Below are 26,979 nucleotides of genomic sequence, written 5' to 3' on the forward strand. Positions count from 1 at the left end.
TCATTTAGAGTTGTTTTGTTTTTCCAGGGTGTCCTGTAATCCAGTTGGCTCTGGTGATGTCTCCACCGAGCACCCGTCTTGGCTGCTAACTCGGAAGTGTTGCTAACTAGCATAGCATGCTAATGAAAATACGCTGGGGAGCTGCCTGGGGCGGCTGTGGACTTTGGTTCAGTAATAACAGCAGATTCAGAAAATAAAACTCTTGATATTACATATACGTGGTGAGTAAACAGTGATTGTTTTATGCTGAAGTATATGAAAAAGAGGAACAGCTAGCTGACATATCAACTTGGTTAGCTTTTATCCAACTTTTTCAAAGCAGAGTTTTCACTTCCGAATTAACATACAGTTGTCATTAAACATTTATTCAGGCGTAAACAAGTAACTGGCAATGTTGAACGGTACAAAGTATGTCATGTTAATACAACCAACTTTGACAGACATGCTAGGGGTCTCTGCTGCTGAAGGAAACTAGTTAGCAAAAAAACCCAATTAAAGCCACAAGTGAACGCCGTTCGCTAGCTTGGGTTGCTGGCTAACGAAAAGTATTTATCGCAAGTTTGCGATTAAGTTGTTAACATTAGCGGACCGCATGTGGGGATTTTTTTGAGTAGATGTTTAAAGTTGACGTTGCTTAAAGTTAGATATGTGCTATACTCATCATTAAACCGTGAGTCGGATGTCGATAAAATACAATTGACTAATCTTAGCTGACGCTACTTTAGCTTCTGTGCTATCAATCACATCACTTGAAGGCGGCACAATGATTCACGTTTGTTCTTTTTCTAAAAGTACAGCTTTCTTTTTTTTCCTGCGATTTGTTTGACTATACCGAATTGAATTTAACGACTGTGTCCTTGCAGCGATCATCGGAGTAACTGTAATAACAATGTAATGGGAATTCTTCTCAGTTTGGGCGCTGTCTCTGTTCAGCTGTGTTACTTGGTTAGTCTTCCCGAAGATGTTTAACGCTGGCCGCTTTAGCTGGTTTTTAATGCACGGGCAGAGATTTGTGTTCAGATTTGCGCGTATTAGCGGTTTCGCAGATGTCATTACTAACATAGCCAAAGAAGGGCCACGGCTTTATCTATTGTCAGAATAATCAGTCACAGTGACTGACAAATGCATCATCACCGTCCTCCTTCCGTCCCTGTCTATATGGGACAGCCAGGGAGGACAAAGGGCCATCACAAAGTGGGTTCTCCTGTCTTTCCCTAGTATTTAATGGTTGATCTTTATAATACCTAGAATTCATGTTTTTTTTGGATCTTCAGTTTTTTTTTTGTAGGATCATAAAGTTGTAAAATAATAATAATTTGTGGTTATGATAATTGCTAAGTCACTAAAAGGAAGTCTCTGTGTGGTTCAGAAACAGGCTAGATGACTTGATGTAGCGCTGAGCTTGCTACATCAAGTCATCTAGCCTGTTTCTGAACCAGGCTAGATGTCACACTCATACACAGGTGCCTGGTTGCACAAGATTTTCTTTCACTAGATCAGCTTTAGTCTCTGTGTGACAAGGTGGACCTGTTCTCTGAGTGCTGCCTTATCGACCTTTAATGCTAATCACAGTTTACCTGGGTTTTGCCAAGACACACACACTAACTTACTCCCATACTGGTAAGCCATATAAGTCACTGCAGTTTATCTCACACTTGTGAAAAAGTCTTTTTTTGCACAATTTCTCACATTTAGCCTTGGCTGCACTAGCTTTCCAGAGTTTGATTCTGTGAAAAGACAGTTTCAAACAAAGTTAAATGTTTTTGTGCCTTTTAGTTCACTTGCAGGACTGTGTGGTTTTTGTTTCTATCCGTGGAAAAATTTTGTCAGCTGTTGGACTTGAAGTAAACATTGTAGAACTGGGAAGAGGCCAGGCATTTTATCGTTGATGCCCCAGGAATCTGACAGATTCAGTCTTGATCTCTGAATGTGAAGATGTCTTTGTTGTGAATTATAAGTCAGCATGGGAATTTAACTTGTTGCTTATGTCAATCATACCAGTGGGAATGTGCATTTCTTGGAATAAAGATGAGGTTTATTTCTTTTTGCATTTGAATAGTACTGCTAATGTAGGGTTTGCATTTAGAGTAGTTTTTGATTTATTTATTTAAGAATAAAAGTGTGACTTATTGTTATGGATGTTAGTGGAAAGCTGCTTTTCAATCATACAGCCATCTGTTAAAGACGGTTTGTTTTGCATCAAAACGTTTCCACTTGAGACAGATGCCATGATTCCTAGATCTTTAAAAAGACACATAAGTCAGTTCCTAATTTAGATGATCAAGACACGGGCAAAAGGGCAAGATTTTCTTTTAGCAGTCAAAACTAATTTGACTGAGTTCAATATGAAAATAAGGGTTTTGCTATTGTGTGAACTTGGAGTGTGAAAATACATGCAGTTTATGAACGTAACAGTTTTGGAGACCTAGGAATAGCCCTGTTTAATTAGTAGGAATAAGAATCTCAAGACGCTTGATGAATTGACTTAATTACAGTTCAGAAGGTCAAGATGTTGGATTATAAATCGATGATGGTAAATTGACCCAACACCCCCATACACAACTACAGGTCTATTAGTGATCTGTAACTAAAACTAAGTCCTTCTTAGTGAAATGTCTTTTCTCTGTTAGAGAAGTGTACTGCACCTTTGATGCTCTTGTTTGGAGCACTCTGCTGCACATCATAATATGCACAGCTATGGCGCGATAATGTTACAGCTATTTTACCTGCTTTTGATCCCGTCACTCTGTTTTGGTCTTGCTATAGTGCCTTGGGATCAGTATCTAAGTGTCTTTGAGGGAGGATGCTGTGTAAACGGTTTGCTCCATAGTGTTAAGGGAAACCTTTAACATTGCTAGCTTGATGGGCTTCTGGTTTACAGTGGCAGCAAAAGATCAGGTGTTTTTCTTTCATCCCCTGGGTCAAAACATGCAATATTGTTTCTCGCATCTGAAAAGATTGCCTTGTCCAAATGGTTTTCTCTTTGCATGTGACCTTGAATATTTACCGCAAACTGTCCGGGTGTCGCATTTACACGCTTCAGAGTTTCTGCATTCCTCAAAATTGTCGATGAAAGAGAATTTAAAATACACAGGTGTCATCTGCTTGTAAATTAGGAAGAGCAATGTAACAATATTAGATTATTGAAAATTATAATTTGTGGATGATCAGACATGGTAGGATTGTTTATAGCGTACATTCTATGCATTGCAGTTCTCTGCTCCTGCTCAGATGTACAAGTTTTGTTTTTCCTCCTCTTCCATCAGTTTCATAAATTAGCTTTAATGTAGTAGAGATGAAACGGTTACTTGTTTTCATGCTTAATTAAAACTATTTAATATTTAGTTAATATTTAGTTAGTATTACATTTTTATTTGAAACAGTTACTCTAACATTCAAACATCGGCTGTGCCTATGAAACAGATGGCAGTAAAGCAGGGACATTTAAACCACCAAAGCACCCGAAGTGTTTAATGTAGCAGTATTTTGGACTCTCTACTTTATGCACAGCAGGAGTGTCTAAAGTTGGGGCTCGATGGCTGGTGTCCTGCATGTTTTAGGTGTTTCCCTGCTTCAGCACACCTGATTTCCATTAATGACTGATTAACAGGCTTTTGCTGAAATGCTATCACCTGAATCATGCGTGTTAAAGCATGGAAACATCTAAAACGTGCAGAACACTAGCCCTCGAGGACTGACTTTGGACACCCCTCCAGCAAGCACTACCTGCTTAGCAATTAATGTCAAGTAAGCTAACTAATACTTCATAGAAGTTTGCTGTGATCTCCTTGGACTTTTTTAAACTTGTCACCAGTTTGGAATATCAGCAGTGTAGTGGAAGGTCTGCTTTAACTCAGCCAAAAGCCTAAAAATCCTGCAAAATCCTTTGCAGTGTCAAGTAGGGTTGGGCATCAAAAATCAGTTGGAACTGGGACTAACATTCCCATTCTTCGTGTATGTGTACAACCATGGACAGTGTGTGGCAGTGATCTATAGTGTGTCTTAGCTATATTCAAAGAAATGACCAGTCGGCTCAGTCCAGCACTTGCAGTAGAATTATATCATGGAAAGGAGGGTGCATCGGTAAACAGCTCCTGATTAATGGTGTAGAAGTAACAGAGTGGGGCACGGTGCTGGTGGTGTAGGGGTTAAGCACGTGACCATGTGCAGAGGCTATAGTCCTCGATGCGGCTGTCCCAGGTTCAAGTCCCGGACTCGATGACCTTTGCTGAATGTCTCCCCCTCTCTTTGCCCTCTTTTCTGTCTACCTACTGTTGGAAAAATGAAAAAGTAAAGGCCTCTAGTGCCGCAAAAAAAATATTTAAAAAAGAAGCAAGAGTGCCCTGTTTTTCACATGCTGTGCTGGCCTTTCTCCGGTTCTGCCAATCCTACAGCACCACACTGCAGTCAGAATCAATTAAGTAAAACAATACAATATCTCCAAATGTACCAACTTAGAGGCAGCTAACAAGTTATACTCAACCTGAAACGGTGGATCAACTCAAATGCCAATACCCAACTAATGTTAAGCCATGTATTTTTTTGTGGCGTAAATTGTCTCTCAGGTTTTTTGTTCCTTCCCTTAAATCAAACATTTTATTTGTTTCAATTGTGAGACTGTCGTGGGCAAAGAGCAATCCATCCTCTCAACCTGTGTTTTCTTCCACACAGCTGTACCACATTCCCTGAGTAGATCTTTGGTGGAGAAGTACTGCTCCAAAGATCATACTATTTTCTTTTACTGCGGTGGCATTAAGCAGCCACACATCCATTCAACATATTCCTTTTGAAAATGTCTTTTCTGTTTAAGAAAACTATTTGTCTACAGCCATTGCAACTCACAGGCTTTAAAGACAATGCGGTTAAAGATAAATACATTTATCATTTCTATATGGTAGTGTCTTCCTGGCATGACTTAAAAGTCTCTTGTGTGTCAGAAAAGTGCATTTTAAAACGACTTATTGGGTTTGATAACCAATGGAATGGCTGTTTTCTGATTTATTTGTATTTCTTTTTTTATGTTTTCTGGCTTTAAAAATATATATATATTCCCCTTGAATCCATTAATTTCTTATACATGTTGTTATTATAACCAGAATGCTTAACATTAAGGTGGAAAAGAGGCAATGTATGATATGGATAATGATGTAGAATAAGAATCACTGTTTTAGCTGTAGATGACGAAAAGGAAACTGGGTCGGAATGATTGTGTCCTTTGCGTTAGTCTGGTAGTCGGATGAATCCAGAACGAGGGAAGAGGAAGTGGAATGTTTGGCAGCATGTGAACTCAGATTTTGAGGTTAAATTACCCCACTATTTTACATGGCTTACTGAAAATGACAGGATTGATGACAGAATCAATCATTTAGAGATAGCTGACTTTCCCTGACACACGAATATGCATTTCAGCAGACACACAAGCTGTGCGCTGCATCTTCTAGACCTACTCTGAGTGCAGCCCAGGACAGAGCAAAGCCAAGGCTGCTTGTGGGGGTTGAGCGGCGCTGTTCCAGGACAAGAAGGGGTTGCAGGAGGGGGGTTGTATGGACAGACTCTCCTCTCTTCCTCCTGTCAGCTTTGGGTGAATAGGTGATTATAGCAGCAGATGTGTCATTAGGTCTTAGAAGTATTCATGCGGATGCAGCGGGGTGGAGGGTGATGAGGGATTTTGGAGGGAGGGCGTGCTCCTCTGGGATCACGTTTCGCTGGTGTTAAGTGAATTTATGGGATGTGCCAAGTTGTTTTATTATCCCTTAAAAACATACTCTTTGTTTCCTTTCCTGTATTGCCTTCAGCTGTGTGTCTGTGGCACTACTTTACAGGAAGTCTATGAAATAATCACAAATGCAAGTGCAAATAGCCACTTGATGGTTTAAAAGAAAGTACAAATTACATTGTTAAGTCTTAACACTTATTCTCTAGAGAAACTGAAAAGAAAAACAAATTATTGTGAAAGCGCTTGTTGGTTCATGCTCGATGTGGAGATCAGATTACAGAGTTGCATAAGTCATCATTGGTGTACCTAAATGGCAGACGGACACGCGGAGGGCACAGAAAGCATTCAGCGACTTAAACGAGATCAGCAGAGTCGGTATGCATTATGCAACTTTCAAATAAACCTCGTATTTCATAGAATTGGTTTTCTTTACTTTCCAGCTGACTGCCACATTTGAGTATTAAAAGCACCACTTGTTAAAAAATAGATTAATTGCACTACCAAGTGTTTCCATGCCACACAGAGGTTCTCATGGTCAAAAGTTTTCATGTGGAACATGGATGTGTAGGTTATGCAGCTGCAAGTATACTCTCACTTTCTATATTTGTCAGGAAGTGGTTACAAGATGAGCTGTTTACCTTTTCATAGGCTGTTTCTGTGCAGGAACAATGAAGTCTACATTTGTGTTTTTGAGAATCTAATAGGAGAGAAAATAATAAAATTACATGTAAATTTATAGCAGTGAAGAGCCACAAGTGGGAAATTCAAATGTGTAAAAATGTTCAGTAGCATTTATTAGATCAATAGATTAAAGCTACTAGGTTACTACTACTTGATTCTTTTAACACTTTTTATGCCTTTTTAGAGATAGAAAAATGCGAACATTTGAATTCAGCATTTTGCCTCATTGTAAGTACTCGTACTCGTACTCGTCGTCTTCCGCTTATCCGGAACCGGGTCGCGGGGGCAGCAGACTCAGCAGAGACACCTCCTCCAGGGGGATCCCAAGGCATTCCCAGGCCAGCCGAGAGACATAGTCCCTCCAGCGTGTCCTGGGCCGTCCCCTGGGCCTCCTCTTAGTGGGACGTGCCTGGAACACCTCCCAAGGAAGGCGTCCAGGAGGCATCCGGTATAGATGCCCGAGCCACCTCAACTGGCTCCTCTCGATGTGGAGGAGCAGCGGCTCTACTCCGAGCCCCTCCCAGATGGCCAAGCTCCTCACCCTATCTCTAAGGGTTGTGGTGAAGAGAGAGCTGAGCTGAAAAGCAAAGCTCTCAATTTACCGGTCGGTCTACGTTCCTACCCTCACCTATGGCCATGAACTTTGGGTCATGACCGAAAGAACGAGATCCTGGATACAAGCGGCTGAAATGAGCTTCCTCCATAGGGTGGCCGGGCACTCCCTTAGAGATAGGGTGAGGAGCTCATTGTAAGTAAATATTTAAAAATCTGTGTGTATTTTTATTTATACACTGCTCAAAAAAATAAAGGGAAAACTCAAATAACACATCCTAGATCTGAATGAATGAAATATTCTCATTGAATACTTTGTTCTGTACAAAGTTGAATGTGCTGACAACAAAATCACACAAAAATCATCAATGGAAATCAAATTTATTAACCAACGGAGGCCTGGATTTGGAGTCACACAAAATTAAAGTGGAAAAACACACTACAGGCTGATCCAACTTTGATGTAATGTCCTTAAAACAAGTCAAAATGAGGCTCAGTATTGTGTGTGGCCTCCAGGTGTCTGTATGACCTCCCTACAACGCCTGGGTATGCTCCTGATGAGACGGTGGATGGTCTCCTGAGGGATCTCCTCCCAGACCTGGACTAAAGCATCCACCAACTCCTGGACAGTCTGTGGTGCAACGTGACGTTGGTGGATGGAGCGAGACATGATGTCCCAGATGTGCTCAATCAGATTCAGGTCTGGGGAACGGGCAGGCCAGTCCATAGCTTCAATGTCTTCATCTTGCAGGAACTGCTGACACACTCCAGCCACATGAGGTCTAACATTGTCCTGCATTAGGAGGAACCCAGGGCCAACCGTACCAGTATATGGTCTCACAAGGGGTCTGAGGATCTCATTTCGGTACCTAATGGCAGTCAGGCTACCTCTGGCGAGTACATGGAAAGAAATGCCACCCCACACCATTACTGACCCACTGCCAAACCGGTCATGCTGAAGGATGTTGCAGGCAGCAGATCGCTCTCCACGGTGTCTCCAGACTCTGTCACATCTGTCACATGTGCTCAGTGTGAACCTGCTTTCATCTGTGAAGAGCTCAGGGCGCCAGTGGCGAATTTGCCAATCCTGGTGTTCTCTGGCAAATGCCAAGCATCCTGCACGGTGTTGGGCTGTGAGCACAACCCCCATTTGTGGACATCGGACCCTCATACCATCCTCATGGAGTCGTTTCTAACCGTTTGTGCAGACACATGCACATTTGTGGCTTGCTGGAGGTCATTTTGCAGGGTTCTGGCAGTGCTCCTCCTGTTCCTCCTTGCATAAAGATGGAGGTAGAGGTCCTGCTGCTGGGTTGTTGCCCTCCTACGACCTCCTCCACGTCTCCTGGTGTACTGGCCTGTCTCCTGGTAGCGCCTCCAGGCTCTGGACACTACGCTGACAGACACAGCAAACCTTCTTGCCACAGCTCGCATTGATGTGCCATCCTGGATGAGCTGCACTACCTGAGCCACTTGTGTGGGTTGTAGAGTCCGTCTCATGCTACCACGAGTGTGAAAGCACCACCAACATTCAAAAGAGACCAAAACATCATCCAGAAAGCATCGGTACTGAGAAGTGGTCTGTGGTCCCACCTGCAGAACCACTCCTTTATTGAGTGTCTTGCTAATCGCCAAAGATTTCCCCCTGTTGTCTATTCCATTTGTACAACAACATGTGAAATTGATTGTCAATCAGTGTTGCTTCCTAAGTGGACAGTTTGATTTCACAGAAGTTTGATTTACTTGGAGTTATATTGTGTTTAAGTGTTCCCTTTATTTTTTTTGAGCAGTGTATATTGCAAGAGAAACACCGATCAGGATATTCCAGACTGACTCAGATCTATCGCAATTTTGATAGATTGATAAGAGAAAAGTATTTGTAAATTTTCTTTATCTATTAACAAATGGGTGTCACTTTTGCACAGGAAGCTCAAGCTGTCAGGTCTACATCGTTTAGATTTCTTATAGTAATCTTGAATGAAAGCAACTGTTTAATACTTTCACATTAGTTTAGGAAACACTACATGCTTTTATATTTTTTTCATTCAACCTTTTTTACAAATTATTTCCATTTATGTTATGGATGCTGTCGCTGAGACAATAAGACTTTAAGTTGGGTGTTTTTTATTGTCAGCAATGTATTTTAAAATGAAGTCTGAGAGGGTGCATAAATGTGCAAAGCTCAAAGCAAACTGTAGTGTTGACACTGCAAGAAAGTGCAGATAACTGGAACTATACACAGTGAAACAGTGTTGCTCAGATTTATCTTTCTGAGCTTTCAAACACTTTCATGGAACATGGTGGATTTGGAAATGTTGGCGTTAGTGATGCTAGCTGCACTGGAGGCTAATGTAAGATGCTAAAGTCTGTTATTTTGTCTTTGCTTTTGCTAAATATTCCTAAAACTCTGTTTTACAGCTTCTGCTCTTGGACACACATGGCAGATTTCCAGTATGCTCCTAAATTCATTTGTTACCACTAAAAACAGGAAGGGTAGAAAAATATATTTTGATGACTGATTTATATATGCTTTTGTCATAGTTGGACAGACATTTTGAAACAGAAGTACAACAGGAATGAGCCTCTTTTTTTCTTTACTTAAGAAAGCAACAATAGGAACCTCCTTTTCCTTTTTTATTGCATAATTGGTTGGACATTGCTATGTAAATATATAATAATTGTTTACTCCGAAGTTGAAATTTCCATATTTAATATTAGAAATGCATGAAGTTGTGGTATTATTAGTCTTGCGATGATAACAATTAACTCGCATTCTCGGCACTTTTTTCCTTTACATCTTAGCTACGGCCCCACCATTATCCTTGAGCTTTAGCATCACTCGCATCTATATCCTGTTTGCACATAAAGGACAGTAATAGTCAATCCAGGTGGCCCAGTATATTACCGGCAAGCAGAGTTTGTGTGCATACCCACTGAGATACTGTAACCTACCAATCATTGATTATGATATTTGCACAAATTGAATTTTCGAAACTTATGATTCAGTATATAGTTCAGCTCTACCACCTTGCATCTAAAGTTAGCAATAGCTGCAGTAAATAATTTCTTTCTTTGACCTTTTGTTAATTATTTTTTTTTTATCTTATAAAATTTTCTCACAGCATTGTACAGCCCGCTTGAGTGAGTATGTTGCTGTAGTGTCTCCAAGGTCCAAAATCCAGAAAATTAGTAATTCCCACTGCTTATTTAAGTTGGAACGGGAATATAGTTAAGTTGGGTTTGGATGTTATTTAAAGAAGTTTCATCTTCGAGGCAAAAAAATCGCAGCATATGTTGCCATCAGTTCTTGTTCCTGGTTTATTGTGGTCCACTTCGGTTTGTGACGGAAGTTGTTGAATTTTCTCTGCTGCTCTTTGAGATCTTTCTGATGAAACAATTGAACAACTGCTCATTAGCTCTACACACAATTGTTTGTTGGTAATTTTGTTGCAGAAATGGTAGCAAAATTACACTACAGGCTGCCCAAGTAGAACGTTTTGAGAACCACGCGTCTAAACCAAGTATTTCAGACTTTAAATGTACTTGGTAAGCTGGTCTCTGAATACAGATGTGTGCAAGTTCATTATTGCAGAGTTTTTCCACACGTTCTTCATTTAATTTCCCTGAAAGCCCACCATGTGTGCAACTTTACCACCTGAATTTCCCTGAGAAGCTTGAACATGGATGGAGAGCTAACTCTTCAGACATTACTCATCTTCAGTACCTTACCTTGTAATTTGCCATTGTGTCAAGTTATTGTAAACGTAAGTGATCTTGTAAAAGCTGAAACGCAGCTCTTTTCACAACACTAAGGCCCTGTGTGATCTGAAGTGGGCAGGTGTGGAAAATGCCTATCTAAGTCTGAAAGTATGAAACATGTTTGTCTGGTTTCAAAATAGAAGCAACTACAGCTGCCTATATAAATACAATTCAGCATGATCTTTTTGTTGAGATGTGTCAATTAGGATCGCAGTGAGATTCGTGAATGCAGTCAAATGTTTGTAGTTAGCCGGAAAGCTAATTCATTTTATACTTTTTAGCCTTTTTTTTCCCTGTACACTCATTGGCTATCTGTCTGTTTTAGGTGATGGCGTGGTCTTGTGTACTGCCTGCGTTACGTGTGTGGAGATGGTTTTAACAGATGCTCTTCTGGAGGACTCGGGAACACTGCACTGGCCTGGAGAAACCTCTTAAGCAAACATAACACACTTCGATACAAAAGGATAAACATCAGTATAGCCCTGCTACAACTGTGCAGTAATAGAGGACACAGACACGTGGACTAGACAAAGTTCTTCTCAAGGATAAAAGTGTTTTTTTTTTTTTTTTTTTTTTACCACGGTACTGCTAGAGCCCAAGCTTCTCTCCATTTTTTTTATTACTTCCTGTCTGTCCCATCTTCACCGCCACCATGCCAAGCACCATCCGCCGGCAGATGAAAAACATGGTCAACAATTACTCTGATGCCGAGAAGAAGGTCAGAGAGGCTACGTCCAACGACCCCTGGGGCCCGTCGTCTTCGCTCATGTCCGAGATCGCGGACCTCACCTACAACGTGGTGGCCTTCAGTGAGATCATGAACATGATTTGGAAGCGGCTCAACGATCATGGGAAGAACTGGCGCCACGTCTACAAAGCCCTCATGCTCCTCGACTACCTGATAAAGACGGGTTCAGAGAGGGTGGCGTTGCAGTGTAAGGAGAATATCTTCGCCATCCAGACCCTGAAGGACTTCCAGTACGTTGACAAAGACGGCAAAGATCAGGGCATCAATGTCAGGGAGAAGAGCAAGCAGTTGGTGGTCCTACTCAAAGATGAGAAACGCCTTAAAGGAGAGAGGTGAGAGTATTGACAAATTTCAGAAAGAATATGTAAATAAAACTTTGTAAATTCAACTGAAACCTTGTTTTCTAGCTTTCAGCATTTATACAGCAAAGTCTTCTGTTTGACTTATTTTTCTGTAATGGTTAAGAAGATTGGGTGACACGATATCTTCCAGAATCCACTACGGCTTTAAAGAGACTAAATGTTTTGGACCTTTCATTGGTGGGAACTGTTAGAATGAAGATTTTATAGCTCATGAATGGGAAAAAGAAAAATGTTGCTGTTAAATTTGAGTGTTTGTGGGAACTAGACGACCTGATTCTTATTCTGGGTTGCTAATAGACCTTGGGTTCCTACACAGTGTTGAATCGAGTGGAAAATGATTTAGGTGCTTTCCAAGTTTGGATAAGTATGAAAAAAGAAAACGAACAAAAAACATGTTTATTTCTTTGCATCATTTCCTTTCCCATTGTTTAACTGTACTCCATTGTTCTGTTGTTTCATTTGTTCATACGTTTGCCATCCATCCATCCATCCATCCATCCATCCGTCTCCCTATTGTTTTTATCTTGTTGTCCGTCCATCTATCCATTTTTAATTTTGGTCAATTTTTTGTCGATTTGTTCATTTCCACTCAGTTTTTTGCATGTTTTTTTTTTTTTTTTTGTACAGTAGAAATATCTGCATTAATCAATAACTTTTGAATTTATATGGCCCAAAAATGAACATATGGCTTTGCTAATTTGAGTCTGTAACCCTGAATATTGGCCCTTGTGCTATCTCTTACTTGACTATTCCCCCAACTCAGATTTTAATACGCAGAGGTCAAAATAATATGAATATCTCTTATTTTTGCCATGTTAGGTCTCAGGCTTTGAAGACTAAGGAGCGTATGGCCCAGGTGTCCACAGGGAGCACTCCGATGGGTTTTGGCCGGGGCTCATCCCAACCCAACCTCTCCACATCCTACAGCGAGGAATACGGCAGATCAGAGGGCTCCCCTGCCTCCTACCATGGCTGTAAGTATGTCCTCATAAATACCTGGCAGATGTTACGCAGGCACACAGGGTTTGTTCTTGTTTAAACAACAAATCAAGAAGGATTATATCAGCTGTTAATACTGTATCTCAGTGACTGTAACTTCTGCCCTACTATGAAGCCCTCCCCCTGTTCCATCTCTGCCTCGCCGTTCTGGACTAGGACTGCATTCCTGAGCTCATTTCCACCCCCCATCACACACACACACACACACACACACACACACACACACACACAAACAGAAGAGGCAGGAGATCCCCACCCACCAACCCCCCCCCTAAATTCATCTTTCATCCACATGACAGAGGAATCTGCTCATGTCTTCAGTGATGTGCTCATTTCTCCTGACACAGTGACAGTGTGGCAGGGAGAACGGACGACAATCATTTTAAGGGAACTGGATAGTCTATTCTAGTTTTTATAAAGAGTTGTGCACATTACTCTACAAGGAGTTGAATTCAGCCCTTGGGGACTTGTAATCTGTTGAAAAATGATGGCATGGACGTGGCCACGTATAAAAAGCATGAGTCAAATTTAGGAAGTAGGTTACCACAGAGAAGGACAGAGGAGATGAAATGAAAGGAGTGAACCCTGACCTCTTTTTCTTTTACACTCTGACCCCTATTTCTTTGCACCCAGCAGGATGACTGTCTGCAAGGATGGCTATTGGCTTGTTTGTCTGCTTATGGTTTTAGCCTGCATGTATTAGATGAAACTCATCCCTATCGAGGGCAGGAAGTGCCACAATTTAGTCAACATGTATATTATTTGAATAAATCTGGAAACGCATACATTAAATAAATGCATTTCTGTAGCCTTATCGCATAGTTGCCCAAGTCATACTTTGGCTTACATGACTTAGGCAATTATGCTAGACCCTAATGATTTATAAGCAAGTACATTTTAAAATAAGTTGGTGAATAAATGTGCAAATAATTAAATGTAAACCAATAAAAAAATGTTTTCAATAAATGCTAAATGATCAATGATTATTTAGACCATGTACATGTCATGAATTCTTTATATATTTTCCATAATGATATATATCAGCCTTATTAATTAAAGTCACTGGGCATGATTGACACTTATAGCCAAAGTGATGGGAGTGTAGTTTAGCTGCTGTACCAATCAGATGTTGGGGCCTGTTTTATGACCTATAATGGCTTGCATGTTTTTATTATGATGGATTGTAGGTACAGGAAATGAGTGAATAAATTATGAAATGACGCTATGTGACTTTAACACGATGTGTATTCAGATTTTAATTCATTTTGACTGATAAATATTTATTGTTTAATAAATTGACCCTTTCAGTTAATTTGATTTGTTCTTATATATTGAATACGGTTTTATTACAAGAATTACGCATATCAATGTTGATTAACAACTTGTTTTTTGGATTTCTAGCATGTTTTGTCCTCTACACAAATGCTCAAGCTTTTTGGCCTGAATCTTTCCTCTGAACGTTATGATCAGGGCAGCAGAGAACCAATTGGAGTTTAGCCAGGCAGTCTGTGTGGGGGGGGGATTTTTGTCATTCCAGTCAAACCTTCCGAGTATTGTTGTCCAGACGTGGTGTGAATAAATGAATGGTCCCACAGCTGTGAGAGCAGCTTTTAACCTGACCTACAGTATCCAACGTTTCTGAAAACTCCCTAGATTTCAGTTCAGTGCAGTTAAATTTATTGGATATATTGTAAATTAAATGGTGCACGCAGCATGGTTAAATACATATTCAAGGGGGTGGGTACAAGTATAAACCTGTCCAACCCCTCCTCCAAACATAATCCGATTGATCACATCCTATTTAGATAAGCATATTTCAGTTTCATCGACTATAATGCAGTCCATATAAATATATACTTATCCATAAAAATATACTCTCGCAAAATCCAATAACATATACAGGCAAAAATATTTTGAGATGCACCATATATAGAACTTAATGACACTAGTAAATCATTCTCATTATCATCATTACTGAATAAGTCATGTTAATGTTTTTAAAATCTCAATTCAGTTTCTCCAGTGTCATATAAATCCCATGTAACATTTTAATACAGTTTTCTCTCTTTTTTTTTATCACACTGCTGAGCAACATTGAACAGGCATTTTTATCTATCCTTCTCTCCAGGTTCTGATCAGAATTAAAGTTTAACATAAAGCATGGATATTAGTTTATGTACACATTGGACACTTCGTCCCACAACAGCTGCTAAATTCCTTCACTGCAGGTGCGAATGAGATGGGATTTCATGATTGTTCTCGATCTAAAACGTTGTACACCACTATCGGTTCAGAAATCCACCAGACTATTTCACTGTCTGAAATTCATTCTTCTATTCATAATAAGAATTATGTAGCGCTCAGTGAATCGTAAGTTGGCAGGAAATGGCAGAAGGATAGATGAGAATCAGTTTCAGACACCCCGCCCCTGTAGGCACAGCTGCATTTCAACAGGATGCCATATATGGTCTATTCCCACAGTTGTGTGTTTTAGTTGGCATGGGGTTTATATACCTTCAAAGCAGACATGCAGCTGCTTTTAGACATAGCTCAGCTTTAATTCAATTCAGTTCAAAAATACTTATTAATCCCAAAGGCCAATTAAATGTTGTTGTAGCTCATATTATGAAGGTTTCTTCAAAGAAACCTTCTAGATGCTGATGGCTGTGGGCAGGAAGGATCTCCTGTAGCGCTCCGTCTTACAGCAGATCTGAAGAAGCCTCTGACTGAAGACACTCTGTTGTTGTAGGACAGTCTCATGAAGAGGATGCTCAGAGTTCTCCATAATGTTCTTCATTTTATGAAGAATCGGTCTTTCCACAATGATCTCCAGAGGTTCCAGAGGAGTCCCCAGAACAGAACCAGCCTTCTTTATCAGCTTGTTTTTAAGTCCCTGGCTCTGATGCTGCAAAATCTGAAACATGAAAATATCTCTGCTAAACAGAGAAATGCTCCCGGTCACGATCCCTTGAGATGTGACGGGCACAGGCAGGCTTGACAGAAATGAGGCGGAATGTAATATTCATGGAGATGTAAACAAAAATTAAATGATGTGAGGAGAGTGGACCACAAATCCGCAAATGTGAACAGAATGAGACTTATTTACTGAGTGTAAAGAAAAGACACAGGTATTATTGAGCAAGGTTTAAAAATGTAATTTTTATCAGCAGATGTGTGGAGGAATGTGTTTGGCTTACATGAAAAATGCTAAATGTGGTGGAAAACCAACACTACTCAATACATGAAAAACACCATCCCCGTAGTAAAAACCAATAGTGGCGGCACTCACAGTCCCCATATTGAAACACGGTGGTGGCAGCCTCCGGCTCTGGGGGACTCTATCTTTAGTAGTTGGAGTTGGTAGGAAGCTGGATGTAGCTAAATATCAGATGTCTTACAGATGCACCTATCCAGCTTTTCCAGGCCGATGGTAATTTCAGGTTTTCTTTGTGGTTTCAATTTTGACTGGTTCCATTTTTTTCCTAAGTAATATAACACATAAGAAAAATGTAAAGCAAGTACTTTTCTTTAGTGTCATTAAGTTACCACTACTTTTGTTGTTGTCTGGAGGATAAAAACAATGCATCATCAGATTGAAGCCGTGAATGCAGTCATTTTATTTAATGATTTTAAATGAGTCCATTTGAATGGATTCAGTACATTTTTTCTTTCCTAGTCAGCAGAACACATACGTGAGAGAATGTGCAGCAGATTCTTTTTTTTAGAGGTAGATGTATTTTAGTCCAACAGGAAAGATTGTGGATCAAAGCATTAGTCCCCCATCTTTTTTTGATAATTGTGAAGCTCAAAAAAATGCATCAAGAGTTTTGATGGATTTAGGATTTAGCCAATTAAGGGTAAACTGGCAATTTTGGACCTCCCGGCAATTAATTAAGGCATCTCTAATGCATTTATAAGAAATGTAGCCTTCTTGTTCGGCAGTGCAGCAAATGGAGAGTATGATATGGCTCTATATGAGTCACAGGACTGTAGGTTTTTTTTAAGATCCCCTCTTGGGGCTTTGTATGATTAGAATATGAAGTTGTAAGCAGTGAAGGTCAGATTGATTTAATTTTTTTAGGGTAAGGTTTTCATTTCTCCAGCAAACGGAAAGATTTGACGTGTGCAGCGAGCAGACTGACCTCATCACAGGCGGGCGGATGTTAGTCATCTTTTGGAGTGTTGGGTATGAAGTTTGTCTCGTCACATAGGGAAACTGTCACAGCATATTTGTGTCAGTGTTGTTTTGTTCGGCTTTGTGTTGCAGCCTATGCATCATTCACATTTCTAGTCATGATGGAAAGAGATTTGGGGAAGCGTTAGGCTTTCATAAGCCCAAATCTCAACCCTAACTGAGTTCTTACTGTTCTGGGCAGTAAGAATGAATTAGGACAGCAAATACAGGAAAAACAGTAGCCTGAAAGAAAAAGGAAACATTTAGCTATTTAAATTATTGAAACATATTTAGATCTGTAGTATTTATATGAAAGAAAATATTCAGATTTCAGCTGTGAAACTGAAGGCTGAAGAAAAAAAGTTTACATTTTAAACACCTTGACAAACCCACATCTTTCACATAAATCATGATGTAAACATATAGGCATTAACAGAGAAATGAAGTTTAGAAAATGTATTTAGAAAATTGTGGCTTCCATGGAAACCGCTCAGCTTTCACAAGTCAAAAATGGGCTTGGAGTAAACACAGCAGGCCCCATTAATGAGCACGCTCATAACACATTGTCCTGGCCAGATTGAGTGTTTGTGTTTGCAACGTGGAGCGTGTGCGTTGTTGTTTTTTCGGCTGCCACATGGCTGTCCTCTGAGTGGACCTATCGTCTCTCAGAGGCTTGGAGAAGACATGGATCCCAGGCAGTCACACAAGATCTAGTTAGACTCTCTTTAGTTTTTTTTTTTTAAGACTTTAACTAAAATGCTGCATTTAAATGTCTATTTCTCTATTCATCCTTGCATCCATCTGAAGTCTGCCTGTACCATATGCCTAAAAACAGTGCCCCGCCTTGGTGTTCTCACCTCCAAACCTCTCTGTTCATTTCCTGTTTTGGTGGTTTTGTGCTTTTCCCCCAAAGAGTTCAGTTTTGCTTTCATCTGACCAGAATAATTTTTTTCTTGTTTTTCAATGGATTTGAATGAATGGGGTCATTACATTTGCAGCAGTCCCCTATCCTGAGCAGGTATGTGGCACAAGTGGAAAGGAACAGCTTTGTTTTACCAGGAAAACATTTCCAGCAGAACCTGTCTCAAATGAGCTTCTGGATGCTTTTTCTTCTGCAGTGGAGTGTTGCTCATATTACATTGGTCATGTTATTACACATAAGTGGTTTTGTAGACTAATCTGTGTTGTGTTCTTTATGTGTGCATTACTGGGTTTGTTACCAACATAAAGCATTAATTAAATGTTATTAGACCTGTTGGAACTATTTTTACACACGCTGATGTGTTTAATACTTATTTTCTATGCTGAATATGTAGCCTATGGTGACTGTGACACTAACGCACACTCTGGTTTTGTGTTTTAGCAACATCTCCCAATGCGGGTTCAGAGTTGGAACAGGCTAGACCTCAAACCAGTGGAGAAGAGGAACTACAGCTACAACTTGCTTTGGCCATGAGCAGAGAAGCTGCAGAGCAGGTATGCACACATAGTCTCAAATGCCTGCTCCAACATGCGTCCACTCCTTTGCTTTTGTGAGCCGAATCTTTTCTCTATGGATGAAAGACATTAGGGTAATACAAATAGATATTGATTTACATGAAGTGGCATTCATGTAGTTGAAGAAGTAAGTGGGCTGCTAATTCAGACCTGTGTGTTTAGGAGGAGCGCCTGCGCAGAGGTGACGACCTGAGACTACAGATGGCCTTGGAGGAGAGTAAAAAAGAAGATCCAGGCTCAGCAAAGCTGCCCAAGAAGAAGAAGGAGGTAAGACTCACTCAAGATCTCAAAGCAGCACCTCATCGTTATTCTACCCGAATGCACAAGTCGCTGTGTTTTTAAGGCACACAGAGCTCCTTTGAAAAATGCCTAAAAGACTTAACTATAAGCAGTGTGTCTGAGGAGTGAGTTGTGCTATACCTGTCTAGTGGATCCTGCTTAGTTTTCTTTCTGTAAATCTAGTTTCCATCTCGATGTTACTCCTATCTCTACAGGCTTTGTTTTTCCCTGTTCCCAGCTTCCTAAATTCTTTTTCTGTCTTTGTAGCCACAGTCATCTTTGATGGATCTAATGGATGTCCCTGAGCCAGGTGCCAAGGCTGACCCCTGGGGCATGGGGGGTGGAGCTAGAGCTGGAGCTGGAGCTGCATCAGCAGACCCGTGGCAGCCTTATGGTAAACACACACACACACGCGTGAAAGGCATCGCTGCTCTCCACCTGCAGCTTGCTGGACTGTGACCCTTTGTTTAATAGGAATGCCGCTCGACTGGCTGGCAGCATTACTGCTCTGGGAGCAGGGAGGCAGTTAGAGGGAGACAGGGAGTGCAGAGCATTTGTGATGCAGGAAGGGATTCTTGAGGAGATAAAAGTATAACACTAGTTTCAGTTAAGCAACAGGGTGCAGACCCATTCTGTTGGGAGGATATGTACTTTATTCCATTAAACTCACAGTAATAGGCCATGCTGGCTTCTCCTGCCTCATTACGTTAGTCATTTGGCTGTAAACCCTTCAAGACAAACACCCTTATTAAGCTGAACCAAGTAAGGTTAAAGTGAATGAATTTAAAATGAACTGGCAAATTGATTGGTTTGACTCATATTTGGCACCTAAGTAATGGTAGCTAAATAATGTAATTTGCAATCCTTCGTTGACATTTTCACATTTTGTCTCACTGCAACCACAAACCTCAAGGTGTTCCCTTGAGGTTTTATGTAAAGGACCAAAGCAAAGTAGTATATAGTTGTGAAGTAGAAGGAAAGGAATAAATGATTTTCAAAATATTTATACAAATAAAAATTTGAAAAGTGTGGTGTACAAATTGGTCCAGCCAGGGCACCCTTATAAATTCAAATGTGTTTTTTTTTTTCTTTACGTGACATCCCTGAGCTTTAGTGCTTTTCTGCTGACAGCAGGTACACTGCTGCTCTTAAGGGGCCAGAAATTCTTTCCTTTTTAAATCTGGACGTATTTACAGTAAACTGGGGTTCCTGAACTGCCGCACTGATCAGACGGTAGCTATTAACCAGTGTAACAAGACAGTAGCTATGTTTACACGCGCATAATTTCATGATCGGATTATGATGTATTCAGATGAATTAAAACAAAAAATAATCAGATTGTACCGTTTGTATGGACATAAGTAATCGAAATAAAATGGCCGATCGGACTAAAAATGTGTCATGTGATCTTGCTGATCGGCATCTAGCCAGAGCGACTAGCCACGCAAGTCGGAAATACGCCAAGTTGACGCGGGGTGCACATAGGTCAGTTTGCCTCATTCAGAATAACTTGATCCTGTCTAATGTTTACATGCATGTCGATCGGATTGTCAGTCGGTGTAAACCACCCCTCTTAAACGAATTACAATTTCATTCCGATCCTGCCGAATCCAATCAGAATATTCCAACTGACATGTTTACGTGACACATTTTAAGTCCGATCGGCTATTTATTCTGATTACTTATGTCCATGCAAATTTAGCTATTGTTTCTGTTTTTGCAGTGGTTATACAACATAAAATAATGTTTTGCATTTTTTTGTGTGGTAGTGGTGGCCTTTTTTTTGTTATTTTTCTAAAGTAGCTAGACAGGAAGTGGGGTGGAGAGAGGGGGTCTCCAGGGTCAGGACTCAAACCTGGGACGGCTGCATCAAGGACTAAAGCCTCAGTATATGGGTCGCTACGACCTGCATTGCGCCCCATGTTATGCATTTCTAATAGTTGTTGATGTTTTTGACATTTTTTTATTTATGCCTTGGAATACATACCACCTCCCTACCAGAGCTGTTCTCATGAACTTTGTTGTTTGTCTCATTTATGAGACGGAAAAACGTTATTGTGGATAAAACTCACTTTTACTCCTCAACTCTCCTCTCAGGATCTGCCCCTAAACCATCAGTGCCAGCAGACCCATGGGCTGCTCCTTCATCTCTGCCTGCCATGAAGGCCAGCGACCCCTGGGCCAACTCCAGTCCTGCATCTGATCCCTGGGGTTCTGGAGCTGGCCGGTCTAAGACCTCCAACACAGGTAAAAAAACATTTTATTTTCTCTCCACACAAGCACATACACTTCATTCACCCAATAATCACAAAGAAGCTTTAAATCTCAGTACTTAGTTAACCTGTGAACAAGAAATAGGAAAATGGTGAACTGTAGGGTGGTTACTGTCTCTGGTCTTTGTTGGAAGGGAGCTCTAATGAACACTCAGTAGGGCTCTAACAGTCCACATTTAAGCAGGATTACACCCATCTGCATGCTTCCTTGGTTATATATTGTTAATAAAGATATCCACACACATTTGGTCTTGTAATGTCTCCATTTATCTGTGTTTTGTTTCTGCTGTATATGTAAATTTTGTACACTTTGTGTATTTTCGTCTCTGTGTGTGTACACATGTTTGTGTGAACGGGTTTGTCTCCTTTCAGGTAACTTTGACCTGTTCAGTACATCCAATGGTACATCCAAGGAAGACTTCTCAGAGTTTGACAGCCTGCGCTCTTCCTCCTCTGTCCCCACTGGTACTCACCCTGTCTTCGTCCATCTAATGACACGGATTCTGTGTTTTCTTCCCCTCAGTGTCTCAGAAGATGTCCCACTGCAGATATAACCTCTCTGCAGGGGGCACAGACACACTGTCCCGTCTTTGTATAAATGTACCAACAGACTTGAGCAAAGGCAGCATTTGTACAAAATTAAGTTTTTCTATGGCAGATAAAAAAAAACACATATTTCTCTGTAGAAATAAACTGCCTGGCTCAATTCTGTTTTTTCATATCACTATGATGTGATCTTTTTTTGTTCCCACAGGCTAAATTATGGAAACCCTCTCAGATCTGCTGTGATATTCCATTAAAATTGAAAACACATTTTTGCAGTAATCAAAATGAACAAATGTGAAACTTTTTCCAGGTTCTGACCGGGTTTCAGTTAACTGCTTTGGCACATCTAAGAGTTTTTTTTTGTTGTTTAGTTTTTAAAGGTGTGGGGCAATTTTGGTGGCTGGATCTAAGCTTTAGCTCAACACTGTTATAAAGAAGAAGGAAGAAGGACCTGAAGAGAATAAAACATGTTTGTTTTTAATCAATATTATTCGGTTCTGATTGAAATGAACATAAAAAATTAACACAGACATTATGTTTGAGTTTCTTATTAGTATTTTTGGAGCTCAGATTATGTCAACCTTCCTGTTACGTGAAAACAGTTTTTGTCTTTTATATTTCTGTGTGTTTGCAGGTATCTAAAGGTTGTTAATGCATTAATGATTGTCTTCCCTGCTATCTGACTGTTGCCACAAGTAACAGCCAGTCTGTCTGCTTCTGATATTCCCTTCATAATGGCATCATCTTTTATATGGCATATTGATTTTGTTTTCATTTTTGGGTGAATGTGAATAGACGTTCTTAAGTGCAGATGGAGACTCTTCTGTGTTCTAGTGGACTGGGAGTGAATGTGCAAAAAATATGGCCATTAGAGAGATGCAAGTTTCTACACTGCTCAAAGGGAACTCAAATAACACATCCTAGATCTGAATGAATGAAATATTCTCATTGAATACTTTGTTCTGTACAAAGTTGAATGTGCTGACAACAAAATAACCCAAAATCATCAATGGAAATCAAATTTATTAACCAATGGAGGCCTGGATTTGGAGTCACACACAAAATTAAAGTGGAAAAACACACTACAGGCTGATCCAACTTTGATGTAATGTCCTTATAACAAGTCAAAATGAGGCTCAGTATTGTGTGTGTGGCCTCCACGTGTCTGTATGACCTCCCTACAACGCCTGGACATGCTCCTGATGAGACGGTGGATGGTCTCCTGAGGGATCTCCTCCGAGACCTGGACTAAAGCATCCGCCAACTCCTGGACAGTCTGTGGTGCAACGTGACGTTGGTGGATGGAGCGAGACATGATGTCCCAGATGTGCTCAATCGGATTCAGGTCTGGGGAATAATGGGCGGGCCAGTCCATAGCTTCAATGTCTTCATCTTGCAGGAACTGCTGACACACTCCAGCCACATGAGGTCTAGCATTGTCCTCCATTAGGAGGAACCCAGGGCCAACCGCACCAGCATATGGTCTCACAAGGGGTCTGAGGATCTCATCTCGGTACCTAATGGCAGTCAGGTTACCTCTGGCGAGCACATGGAGGGTCATGTGGGCCTCCAAGGAAATGTCACCCCACACCATTACTGACCCACTGCCAAACCGGTCCTGCTGAAGGATGTTGCAGGCAGCAGATCTCTCTCCACGGTGTCTCCAGACTCTGTCACGTCTGTCACATGTGCTCAGTGTGAACCTGCTTTCATCTGTGAAGAGCACAGGGCGCCAGTGGTGAATTTGCCAATCCTGGTGTTCTCTGGCAAATGCCAAGCGTCCTGCACGGTGTTGGGCTGTGAGCACAACCCCCTTTTGTGGACGTCAGGCCCTCATACCATCCTCATGGAGTTGGTTTCTAACCGTTTGTGCAGACACATGCACATTTGTGGCCTGCTGGAGGTCATTTTGCAGGGTTCTGGCAGTGCTCCTCCTGTTCCTCCTTGCACAAAGATGGAGGTAGCGGTCCTGCTGCTGGGTTGTTGTCCTCCTACGGCCTCCTCCACGTCTCCTGGTTTACTGGACTGTCTCCTGGTAGCGCCTCCAGGCTCTGGACACTACGCTGACAGACACAGCAAACTTTCTTGCCACAGCTCACATTGATGTGCCATCCTGGATGAGCTGCTCTACCCGAGCTACTTGTGTGGGTTGTAGAGTCCGTCTCATGCTACCACGAGTGTGAAAGCACCACCAACATTCAAAAAAGACCAAAACATCAGCCAGAAAGCATCGGTACTGAGAAGTGGTCTGTGGTCCCCACCTGCAGAACCACTCCTTTATTGAGTGTCTTGCTAATCACCAAAGATTTCCCCCTGTTGTCTATTTCATTTACACAACAACATGTGAAATTGATTGTCAATCAGTGTTGCTTCCTAAGTGGACAGTTTGATTTCACAGAAGTTTGATTTACTTGGAGTTATATTGTGTTTAAGTGTTCCCTTTATTTTTTTTGAGCTGTGTATTTTAAAACTTTAGATAGGAGTTATTGGGGTTCAGTGTTTTGCTCGCTCAACACAAAACTCTTTAAACTAAACATCCTCCTTCCTTTCTCCATTTCAGCTGATGGGGGCATAACGTCCTCTCTCCCCTCCCAAGTCAGTCTGGCTAGTAGCGGCAGCCTGGATCTCTTTGACCCTCTTCCCGCCTCTACTTCAATCTCCTTAAACCCAACTAGAAAGACTCCAGAGTCCTTCCTGGGGCCCAACGCCGCGCTGGTCAATCTGGACTCTCTGGTGACCAAACCAGCGCAGCCTCCACCAGTCGTTAACCCATTCTTGGCTACTACAGGTAAGAGTGCAAGGAATACAGTATGACATAGCTGTTCTCCACCTCCAACAGGTAGCTTTAGCAGGTACCTGTTGTATTTACTCTAAAGTGGACAGTTTTGTGTTAATGATGATGTTGAGACCATTCTTAATCTCATTAGTTGCATGCAGATCTTCACTCAATACTGTCCAAACATGTCAAAATAATGTCTGTGCATCTGATAGTATCTCTGTACCATCAAGATGTTTCTGGAAGGATACAGTGCCTTCTAAAAGTATTCATTTCCATTGAATGTTTTCTAATTCTGTCCCATTACATCATCAAACTGCAATTTCTTTTATTGCGGTTTTAGGTAATAGACCAGTAGAAAGCAGCGCATAATTGTGAAGCGGAAATGGAAACATATGGAGAACATTTGTGAACATACGTTTTCAAATCTTGCCATGGTTTCATAATGGGATTTAGGTCTGGACTTTGATTAGGCCATTCTAGCACATGATCTCCCCCTTTCCCACTTCAAACATTCTGTAGGAGCTCTGGCTGTATTGGTAGTCTTCCTGCTGGAAGGCGAACCTCTGTCCCGGTCCCGTCCTGTATTTAGCTCCATGTCTGACCAGCTGCCCTGTAACTGCTGGGGAAGAAAAGCTCAATGCAACCACTGCCGTGTTTCACAGTGGCGATTGTGGTCAAGCAGGCCTTCACATTGCTGCAGATTTTAATTAGCGGTATAAGAATACGGGGGGTTTGAATAGATAAGGCAACGCCGCACTCAGTTTTCTATTAATCAAACATTTTGAAAACCGTGCATCATTTTTTCTTTCACTTCAATTATTCACTACTTTGTATTGGTCTATCCCCTAAAATTATTACAATAAAATACATAAAAAACATATAGGAACTTTGTGATTTTCTGCTGTACTGACTATCTGTTTGCTTTATTCAGGTGGCCCTGCTCCAGCTCCGACTGCCAACCCGTTCCAAGTGAGCCAGCCGGTTCCTCCTACACTCAACCAGATGCGTGTCAGCCCGATGCCCTCTGGCTTCGGTAGCATTGCGGAGCCCATGCCCCTGGCCTCCGTGCCCGCTCAGCCCGTTGCCATGGTCCCCCTGGCGGGGATGGCCCCAATGGGCCGGGGAATGCCCGGATTGGGAGCCGGTGGTGTAGGCGGAAGCGCAGGGATCCCACCCTTTATGTCAATGCCTCAACCACTGATGAGCATGCCCCCCCAGGCAGGGGCACAACCCGCCGGAACCACCAACCCCTTCCTTTTGTGAAAGGATTAGTCAGGGGAAAAAACCTACTTCTTATTAATTTGCTCCTTAAGAAGCTTCAACATGAACTAAGAGATATCCTATCCCATGTAACCATTTATAAGCCACTCCCAGCCAGGCGCCCTACTAAATGACCCCACTTCCTGACTCCTTTCTGCTCTTCTGCTCCTCAGCTACAAGCTGCCTAGTCTTGTGAGTTCCAGTCTGAATCTAATATGGTGCTGGTGACCACAAAGGTTTTGTACTTGTCTGTAGACTTTAGATTCTCCACGGGGGTGGGACTGGACCCAGTTTCATCCGTTCTTCCTCTTGTTAAGCTGGCTCCTCACCCTTTAGACCGCTCCTCTCCTCTTTTGTGATGGGGTGACAGTAGTCAGCCTGTACTAATTCACAGATCTTATCTGGTCTCTAGAACTAATCTTTTATAAGCCCCATCAGTTGTAGTGTGTCTGTTTGAGTGCACATCTCAGTGCTTTTACACTGTGTATATTCCAGTGAGTTTAACTCTAACTCGCTGGATCAAGGATGAGAGATGTTTATACTCCCTGCATGTATGTTGTGTTTATTACAAAGCAGGAATTTTGCACAATTTTTGCTTTTTTGTTTTGTTTTTCTTTCATCGACTGTTGGACTCACCGTTACACCTTAGTTCACAGAGGAAGTCTGATTAAACAAACAAGGCACACCCTTATACTGCCTTGGCTCTTGGTACTACTCAGTCCCAACCCTTCATCTTCCCCTTGGACCTTTTTTCCAACCTTCCACATGACCCCTGAAAGGTCACAACCTTAAACATGAACACTCCCCAGGAGGAAATGGAACTGCTCATTTTAGTCCTAAAAGACTGCAGAGAGGCGAGAAAAGATGTTTTTTTTTTATATATATATATGTACGTGCTCGTATGCTGGTGTACTGTTACTGTTCAGATACTAACGACCACATGTTAAACCATTTTCTACTGCTTCTCCATCCCAGTCATGATTTTTAGAAGAGAAGATGAAAAGTGTCAGTATTTTCTGAATGGAACAAGTGGATGCAGCTGTGAAACAAATTTTTTTTTTCTAGGGTCAAAGGGATGAGGGAATATGTGTGAGTGTGCATTTAGCCTCCAAGTGTACTTTACTGGGCAAGTTTTTTTTTTTTTTTCTGATTTCACCCCGTTAGAATTTGCAACCCAAAACAAAGGTCATTTTAGTTAACTTATTAGCCTTAAGTTGGTTTTTGGCGAAGAGGTCTCAGCATTGCGAAGAACCTTTATCACCAACAGGATTTTTTCTGTGGTCAATCGGTCTCTTGGAACATCCATCAGTGCTGTCTCTAACACACACAGTTTCACATAGAACTATGGGTAGCG

General features: G+C 41.3%; 1 protein-coding gene across 1 annotated transcript; it reads left to right on the forward strand.

The window, feature by feature from the left end:
• The first annotated feature begins 92 nt into the window (after positions 1 to 92).
• On the forward strand, positions 93 to 26,588 carry LOC124864867 (epsin-2-like). The gene is made up of 10 exons (XM_047359827.1): positions 93 to 221; positions 11,034 to 11,788; positions 12,638 to 12,792; positions 18,355 to 18,467; positions 18,651 to 18,755; positions 19,035 to 19,161; positions 20,865 to 21,014; positions 21,413 to 21,505; positions 24,042 to 24,374; positions 25,297 to 26,588. Exons 2-10 carry the CDS (start codon positions 11,361 to 11,363, stop codon positions 25,626 to 25,628), a joined length of 1,836 nt encoding a protein of 611 aa, XP_047215783.1. The 5' UTR covers positions 93 to 221; positions 11,034 to 11,360; the 3' UTR covers positions 25,629 to 26,588.
• Positions 26,589 to 26,979: the final 391 nt, after the last annotated feature.

This window comes from Girardinichthys multiradiatus, chromosome Y (assembly GCF_021462225.1).
Source record: "Girardinichthys multiradiatus isolate DD_20200921_A chromosome Y, DD_fGirMul_XY1, whole genome shotgun sequence".
Lineage (NCBI taxonomy): Eukaryota > Metazoa > Chordata > Actinopteri > Cyprinodontiformes > Goodeidae > Girardinichthys > Girardinichthys multiradiatus.